At 27.1% G+C, this 9,528-nt stretch overlaps 1 protein-coding gene across 1 annotated transcript; it reads left to right on the top strand.

Annotated features, from left to right (window-relative positions):
• Window positions 1-1,597: 1,597 nt before the first annotated feature.
• Window positions 1,598-5,805, top strand: LOC111026779. The gene is made up of 3 exons (XM_022304914.1): window positions 1,598-1,892; window positions 2,375-2,582; window positions 5,393-5,805. Exons 1-3 carry the CDS (start codon window positions 1,806-1,808, stop codon window positions 5,566-5,568), a joined length of 471 nt encoding a protein of 156 aa, XP_022160606.1. The 5' UTR covers window positions 1,598-1,805; the 3' UTR covers window positions 5,569-5,805.
• Window positions 5,806-9,528: the final 3,723 nt, after the last annotated feature.

The raw sequence follows: 9,528 nt of genomic DNA, 5'->3' as shown, positions 1-9,528 counted from the left end.
AAAAAAATAAAATGTAATGGAAAAGTTTTAAGTCATCACAATAATTTTAAATGACAATAAAATAGTTAAAATTATTGTTTTTCGTTTAAATTTGAACTTTAAATGCTCATAAAAAAATATAATTTCATTGTATCTTTAATATTTGTTCGTATTAAATGAATAAGTATAAGGTACATTTAAAAATGATTGTTTTTTTTCAACATTACTTTTTTTATTGTGTTTGAGCTTAATAAACCATTTAAATAAATAAATAAATAATAGCCTAATTAAAAAAAAAAAAACACTGTGAAATGCTTATAAATTTCTAAAAAATCGAAGAAAAATTTTGAAAATTAAAATATAGGTGTATAGAATACTTATTTCAACATTTGATGAAAATTTCAATTGCAGAATAAATAAAATATCATGCACATTTTCGTTACTTGAATGAATTTCATCATAAGTCCGTGAGGAGATGCGTTATCAAACCATTATATATGAATTCTTATTTATCGATGCACATAATATCGATATAGTTAATTTTTTCTTATATACAATTCATTCTTTCAGATATTTATTGCAACTCTGGCCTTACGGTCGTCCATGTCATCACACTCTTCCCTGAAACACGCTTGGGTAAATAAAGTTAAATTATAAGGCCCCGCCCAAACTAGATTATTATTATATTTCTGTGACTAGACAGATATTTGCAATGAGAATATCGTTCAAGAGCATAACGACAACGGCAAAAAATAACACGCAGGAAGTTAATAAAATATTATACAATATTGTTGATACATATATTTAATTTTATTTTTGTAAAGTATTTCAATAAAATGTAATTTATAAATTTAAAAAAAACCATATGATTACCTGAATTATTGATTTTTGAACTCTGAATGGACTTGGTATAATGTTATACGCGAAGGGGAAATACTGCTGCTTTTAAAACTATTTGTTAAGTCTTTACATAATAATATAGTATTATTCGAATAAAAATAAGTGATTAGTTTGGATTGCGTAGGCAGGTTTATGGGAAATAAATTGCAAACTTGTGTCTAATTTTAATTTTTAGTTTTTTGCATTAACTTTAAGAATTTAGAAACAAAAGTGCACAATTAAAAAAGTTTACTTTTAACAAAAATTTATAAATTATTATCAGTGATATGTATTTATTACAACCAAACGATGAACACAATTGTTAAATTAAATTTTAAATCAATTTTTCATGCCAAAGTATAATTGAGAAAAACTTGTTAAGTTACATACTACTTAAGCTGTCTACATTCTTTGTTTTTAAAATTGTACATTATTTTGTGGCTTAGGTATCTACATTTTTTTAATCTGATAAATGTATACATTTTCATTGATTAATATTTTATGTAATATAGGTACTATGCATGTTGTTTATTATTTTATTGAAGGCTATAATTTAATATTACATTCGTGTTATTGGAATCGTGACCAAGTTATTCGCTCGCTGTATAGGTAGACAATCCTCTATGATTGAATTAACTAGCTTACTAATAATGGCTTCAACTATTATATAAGGGTCATGCGCTTTAAATCCCATAATACACTGTCAGTGGCTATTTTTTTTAAAACCTTATTTGATAGTAGTTGAGACTTAGCAATGGTCAACGAGGTTTATTCTCGATAGTGTATCAATCATTTTTAATAAACAATACTCGGTTTTTCAGTTTTTCAATATTTATTTTGTACCTACCTACTGTAAATAATTGCACACAAGCACATCCATCTGTACACTGAATTAAATTAAATTGGTTGTATTGATATTTATTGTGAATTACCTCAATACAGTAATAATGAATAACGATCAAGGTGACGGAGATATAGGGATGCAGGAAGAAGTGACAAAACAAAGAATTTTGGCCCAGAAAAAAGAAAAAAAAGTATGTACCTATGCTATACATAATAAACAAAGATTAAAAAACATTGGTAAACATAACATGGAATTAAAGATTTATTTGTTGCAACTATATTATGCATTTTTTTTTAAAAGTTTTTATTCAAAATATTTCTTATGAAGTAAAACGGTTATAAACAATCAAGTATCTGTTTGAAGTTTTTGTTTCTTATAAATTTCGACATTTGAGTTATAACTTATAAATGTGTTCCAAAAATGTAATGTAAATAATCTAAAACAATGAAATTTTTTTGAATGACTGTCTTAAATTAAGATGTCTTACATTTGATGAGCACCTATTGACAATTGATTGACTGTTTATAATGAAACAGCACAACATAACGTTATTACGATAATAATCGTCTTAAAAAATAATAAAATATTTACATATATTTATAATATCTGGTTAGGTATAGGTCTTACCTATATTAATTATTATGATCATAACAGTTCTTAATTTTTTTACAGATAAAAATTATTCGAATTCTGACCGTAATCGCATACTTAGTGTCCGTGTCTACCGTTGCCACCATGTTATCTGCATATTATGTTTTTATTTGGAACCCACACGCTGGTAATTCCACTCAAACTCCCAATGCCGAAAGGTTGGTTATGGCGTTACAGAGGGCTAGTGGTGAATACGTTTTTGCTAATATTGCTGATCACGAATATACAGGTAAAAACATGGGAAATTATAAGTTCTGTAAAATGCACAACGTTTTTTTAATTGATTTTTATTTAATACATACTGTCTTTGATACTAAAATTGTTTACGACATAATATTGCACTAAAAATAACATTTATGATACCCTTGCATACCTATGGGGTATGGTAAGAACTCGGGCCTATATGCTTCGATACACTATTATAACTGAGCAAAAATATCTTTGTCTATATCATTCATATAATTTACTCCAAAATTAGCTAATGAATACCAATAAAACATACATATAAATCATAGCAGGCCAATATAACAACGGTGACTAATATTTTATTATTTTTTTAATATAATATTTTGTTCCTTCAAAAATAATTTTAAGAGTAGACAATTGAAAAATGACAACGTTTATGTATAAATCACAATTATCTACATTGTTATAATAATTGGCAAACGGATAGTATTACATAACTAAACATGTTTAGTTCATCAAACCAATACGTTATACAATAAATAAAGCAATAAAATGTTCTGAAAACAAATCGGAATTTTTTAGCATGTAACTTAGGATCAAATTCTACACTTTTTTAAAACTTTTTTAAAATTTAACCTTCACTTTAATTGTTTTTAAGAACTTTTCATAAATTTAAAACATTGAGTATATGTAATTAAGACAAAAAAAAGGGAAGTAGAAGAGGATGTCTCCTCCGTACAGTATTGGTAGAGTGTACCTACCTCGGAATTGAGCAAGTCACTGTGTGGTACGTGTCAAATTTTAATTCAATAATAATATTATATTCATTGCATAAGTACGAAAAACGATTTTGAGTAAAGACGGTTTGTCAATTGTCAGTATATATTACTAAGTAAATTGTATGATATATTTACATTGCTATTAATTTATTTATTTTACTATTAGTAATACGGTACCTACGTTGAATTACATTGCATTTGAATACGTTATTGTGTATATAACGTTAATATAACGAATAACGATAATAATGTACGTTAAAAGTGTCCAGTATTCACGAATACAATTATTAACTGACAACAATATAACTAAAACCGTTAAGTATTCTACTCCTAAATATCTAATTTCGTCCAAGTTTGAACTTAAGATGTCTATAATAAGTAGTGTATACCTAATATTTGTATGTTCACAGTCTATTCGTTTTTTTAATTACACCATATATCCAAGGGGGGATGGCCGCATTAAAGGACAACGTTTTCACCATATTACTCATCACAGGTAGATCAGAGATTATTCATTCGTTGTCGACCTTTTTGTTGCTCACACAAAAATATTTACTATGTTTTATTTTACAGCAAGATTTCACTTTTTTTGTCCACCAATTTTTTCTCGCACAAAATATATACTGAATTTTAAAATTACAGAGAGATTGTACACACGAAATAGGTTTTACCACTTACTAGAAAATATTTATCGAATACATAACAACTTTTTTATTTATTTAAAAATGAAAAAGTGAAGAAATAATTCCAAAGTTAAATGATGAATTATTGAATTATAACTATTGATGAATTAGTCTTCAGAAGTCAAAAGTTTTATCGAATAAACTTATCAATCGGTACAGCTAGATATAATTATGTTTAAAAACCAAACATTTTGATCGTAGACAGTGTGTTAGTTAGATAATGTTCATGTGCATGTGGAAGTTATATGACATTGTAATGATATTATAAGGTACCATAAACGATAATAATTTATAACGCACATAGTCACATGGCTATTATGCAAATACTCTTCATATTATTTACTATGATATTGAACTCTTTAAAACGGACTTTTGCAATCCACTTAAGTGAGAAGACCAAAAAAAAATGTCATGTGATATAATTTTGTTAAATAATTTAATATTCTAAATTATCATTAAGGCATAAAAAAATATTTTAAAAACTGCTGAATATTTAGGATTGATATTCAAGAATGAAAAATAGTATGTGTGCCATTACCTATGATTTAGTGTTGTTCATAATTGTTTTTACAAGAGTTAGTGAACCATTTAGTACATACGTGTGTAATATAATATTATAAATACGATAGTAAATAATTAAAACGGATCGTTAATTGTTCATGCATAATTATTTTGATTATGATGTATAATGGTTATATTTTAAAAATTACTTAGAACAATATTTTGTCTTACACTCACGATCAGGAATTAAATAAGTGCAGGTATTTATTTCCCCTTTTATCCTTGTACCCACCTTCTAAATTCGTTTAATATTCATTATTATAAAGTTTCAATAATAGTCTAGGGTTAGTTAAATTATTAAATGTATTAAAAGTATACATTTTTTAGGTTTCTCATATAATATTAATTTATTTTTTAGTTAATTATGATTTATTAATTTGTTCATTGAATAATTAAAATCATGTTTAGTAAAGATAGGCAATTAATAATTATCATGTTGATTGCAATATATCATAAAATCTTTTAAAGTCTTGTTTTTTAATATTTATTTAGGTTGACTTTTCGATACTTATAATTTATTTTATTTCATCTTATTTAAAACTTAAAGTCACCAAATGATGGTGTTATAATACCTATAGTTATACTTCATGTTTTTCAGTTTTCATTTCCATAAAAATGAATCGATATCTATCCTTGTAGACACTAGACACTAACATAAAAAGTTAATCTCATAATTATTTCTTTATTAATATAAATTCGATCACATTATGTATAACCTAGTCATTACATTATAAACCGTTAATATAATTTTATTAACTTACCATGTAACTCAATGCTGTTTCATGTTTCATATCCTTATTTGATATTTATGATTATTTGTTTTTTGTCAGATAATGGGAGATTCACGTCTGAAGTACCAAATAGTCATAAGAACAGCGATGAATCCAACAATCCAGAAAGGTCTATTAAATTGCAATCATCAACAATCAAGTCGTCGACATCTCGCATTCAAACGTCAATCGGTAACATTTCAGAATCATTAACTGTGGGGAAGAATTTATCATAGCCTTAATGCAACATATTATTATTGTTATTACATAATATTATATTTCAATTTATTTTCAATTTTTGATACGAATGGAAAAAAAAAATAGGAACATTGTTTATAGCGATGACGAGCACATTTATGATTCATTTTATATCGCAGTATTAAAAATAAAATAGTACTATCAATCTGCATAATTTTCAAAAAAAAAAAACAATTTAACACGAAAAAACTTTTGAGCAACATTATTGTTCACATCATAACTTTAAGCATATGGTTATGACATAATATGGAGTGTTTATATTCGTACAAGTTTCTTGGTTTACTTTTTCACCAAAAAAATCGGTCAATTGTTTTTGTTTTTACTATCAAAAAATCTTATTTATCACTTTTAAGTTTTCACCATATACAGGACTTCAAAACTACGATTATAATACTACGCCGTACGTTTATCAGTTGCCTATTATTTTCAATAACTATTGTTTTTTTTTTTATGGGTATTATAATTCCTAGAAATAATCAATAAATTACTGTTTTTGATATTATTCTATTTAAAAGATGGAATCTACTTTATTTTTACCTAAAGATAAATATTTTTATAGTTTTTCTTCTTATTCTTGAGGTCAGCTTCACGTACTCACGTACCCTCGGTGAAATGCTCCACTTTAATGGGAAACAAATAATTCGACCAGTAAAAATACTATACCTACAAATAATAAATGCATAGTAGTTCTACCTCCCATTAAATCCTTCCATGCCACACATCGTTTTTATATAATTGCACGCAGGGTCTACAGTTTAATTTAGATTTATATGTACATTCAATTTAGTATCTTAATATTATATTACACGTACAACGTTGATATTTCTATAGCTATATCGTTGTAAGCTGTTACATAATTGTCTAGAATATATATTAAAATCAATGTAATACTTTATTTTACATTTTGATATTATTATAAAAATTAAAAATATTGAATTTATTCGAAACTAACAAATGTTTTATATTTTATTTATCAAACAATATAAAAATATCAGAATTTAAATGATACGTACCAACACAAAAACAATGTGACGTGAAAGTGATTTCATTGTTGTGAATTGTAAATCCAATTTATGAAAATAGTTATTTATGATAAAATAACAAAATTATTTTATAGCATAGTTTCACAAGAAATAGAACCATCTAAGCTATAAGCCTGTCATAAAAACCAAATTTATGTGCACTGTAAATAATTAAACTATTTTGATGTTCTATTTTTTTTTTTTTTTTATCATTAATACAACAAAATGGCAATGTTATTTCTATAATACTATTTAAAAATACATTATTTTTCAAACTTAAATAACTTTTAAATTCTGAATGGAGCTACACGTGTTTAATTTTTACAATGATTTGTATATTTATATTTTTGTGCCAGAAAATACTTTTTACAGTAGGTATGAAAAATGATTCGAAGAAAATTGGATTAAATTTGTATTATAGGGATTGAATAAAAAAAATTAGCAAAAACAAAAAAACTAACATAATTAAAATACTATTATTAAAACAATTGTTGATAACCTTGATTAACAATAAGTTAGATCGTTTTCGATCAGAATCGTTTTTCATACTACGGATACAATTGTTTTAAACTGAAATCAAATAAGTGTCAGCCTATATTGCCAATGTGGTCATAGCGAGCAACCGGGGCTTTTAGTTTGTTTTTTCTTAGGGTCTAGTTTACTTTTATTTGCTTGGCTGCTTGGCATGTTTATAGTTTATATTATATGGAGTAGGGACCGAATAAAGTATACATCAAAATATTCAACTACACTTAACTTTTAAGCAAAATTTTTGATTACTGGGACCTAAGATTGATCATTACGGGGCCCCTTAAAAACCTATTTATGAGCCTTTGATGTGCCAGAACAACAATGAATCAAATACATCTACTTCATTGAGTTACTCAGTACTCAATTACGAGGTACACTTGAAATATTTTATTATACAGAGTTTACATCAATGCTACGGCTACCTACTTGACGGATTTTTTTGTACATTAATGAAAAGTATCAAAACATTTAAAATCATAAATACTGTTTACTGCAGCAGTCACAAATAAATAATTTGAAGTGCTAAATTTGAAATTTTGAAATTGTTTGAGGGCTAATAAAATTTCAGACGTCGGTAAAAATCATTGAACAAAAATGATACATTACAACACTGGAACTCTATTGTACCTATTAACAGTTTTTTTCTTGAGACCGCATACAATTTGTCCACGGGTTGCTATTAAGTGACCCCTGGACTACTGTGTCGTGTATAAGTATTTTTTCTCAACAACATGGACTACAACTTGATAAATAATTGTTCACATGAAACGTTCCACAAACAATTTATGATTGAAGGTGTCGTATTTCCTTGAAAACAAAGTTTTATTTTGTAATCAAGTGATTTTACGTTTTACAATCATTCCAGTTAATTCAGCTTACACAGAATAATAGTGGTTTGTAAATGTGTACAACAATAACAAATCTTAAATCATTTAACAACAATATTATTCCAGCACACAGTTAAATTGTTAAAGTACGAGTTTATAACAGCGTATATATAAGCATGTATCTAGAAAAACGTTATTGTGCCCTCAGTATACCCGGGGGCAGTTACACCTACCTGTGTAAAACAAAATTTACTATTATTTTTTTTTTATTGCAGTTAGAGTTTAAGTCTACCTTGGCATTGAGTATATCACAATATCCATGTGAAATCAATGGACATCATACAATACAAAAAACGATTCTGCACAGGAATGACTTGTCAGTCTTTATTTAATAGTTTGTTTATATTGCTTACTACGAATTACTACTAGAAATTATTATTTTTATTTATAATACGATAAGTTGAATTTATTTTTGCTGAAATCGTAAATCATTATTTTAATATAACATTTGTTATTATTAATAACTTAGGTACCCACATATAAGTCAAATTTTATTACAGACAATCTATTTTTTCCTCAGTTAGCTACAACTTACATAACTGATATAGAATTCAATCTATTATACATTATAATTTATAATATAAAAAATAATTAATGAATCACTATGATTATCAGATATTATCCTAATATTATAATAAAGGCGTCCCCAGCGCCGAGTACAAAGTAAGATATGACCTGAAAAGGTCGGTGTGGTCAGGTCCTCCAGGTTTTGGGTTTGGCGACGGGCTTACGATCCGTCACCAAAAAAACTACTGTTAAGAACCACAGTCAAAAAAGCCTTGGAGGCCTGTATTACCTTGAAATTTTTTTGGAAATATAAGGAGATTAAGATCGCAACTTGGAACGCACTGAAATTGTATCGCACTAGAGCTTGTCACAATCTAACTGATGTACTGATGTAGTAAAAATTACTATGTAACAGCTGCAGCACTACAAGAGCTGAGATGGACTAGTACGGGACAATTAAAAATAAACAACTGCCCTAACCTAAAATAACCTAATCACTTTGGTACGGGTTTCGGTTTACATAAAGACCACGAATTTGTGTGAAAGAATTTTACGCAGTGTCTGAAATGCATATGTACGATACAACTGGACACAAAACATCTGAACACATTTATAATTAACATTCATGTCCCCACTGAATATAAAGAAGACAATACGAAGGAGAAATTCTATGAAGAATTAACGGTGATCTATGATATTGAACCCAGAAATACGGTAAGAATTGCCATTGGGGACTTTAATGCCAAATTAGGGAGAGATACCTCTATTAGACGTACAATCGGCTTACACAGCGCTCCCAAACAAAGCAATGTTTATGGTCTGAGGGTTGTAGCTTTTGCAACATCATTAAATATGACCATAACTAGCACATACTTTCCTTAAAATGATATTCACAAATATACATTGAAATCACCCGACAGACGCATATATAACTAAATTAACCACATGATCATTGATAAAAGATTCAGATCTAGTATTTTGGATGTAAGAA

Source organism: Myzus persicae, unplaced genomic scaffold (assembly GCF_001856785.1).
Source record: "Myzus persicae strain clone G006 unplaced genomic scaffold, MPER_G0061.0, whole genome shotgun sequence".
Classification (NCBI taxonomy): domain Eukaryota; kingdom Metazoa; phylum Arthropoda; class Insecta; order Hemiptera; family Aphididae; genus Myzus; species Myzus persicae.
The sequence above is the reverse complement of the archived record's forward strand: the minus strand, read 5'-3'. Positions and strand labels throughout refer to the sequence as shown.

Coding starts and splice junctions, on each gene's coding strand:
- LOC111026779 (XM_022304914.1), top strand. CDS start 1,806: ATGAATAACGATCAAGGTGACGGAGATATAGGGATGCAGGAAGAAGTG. Junction 1,893..2,374: donor CCCAGAAAAAAGAAAAAAAA/GTATGTACCTAT, acceptor ATTTTTTTACAG/ATAAAAATTATTCGAATTCT. Junction 2,583..5,392: donor TGCTGATCACGAATATACAG/GTAAAAACATGG, acceptor GTTTTTTGTCAG/ATAATGGGAGATTCACGTCT.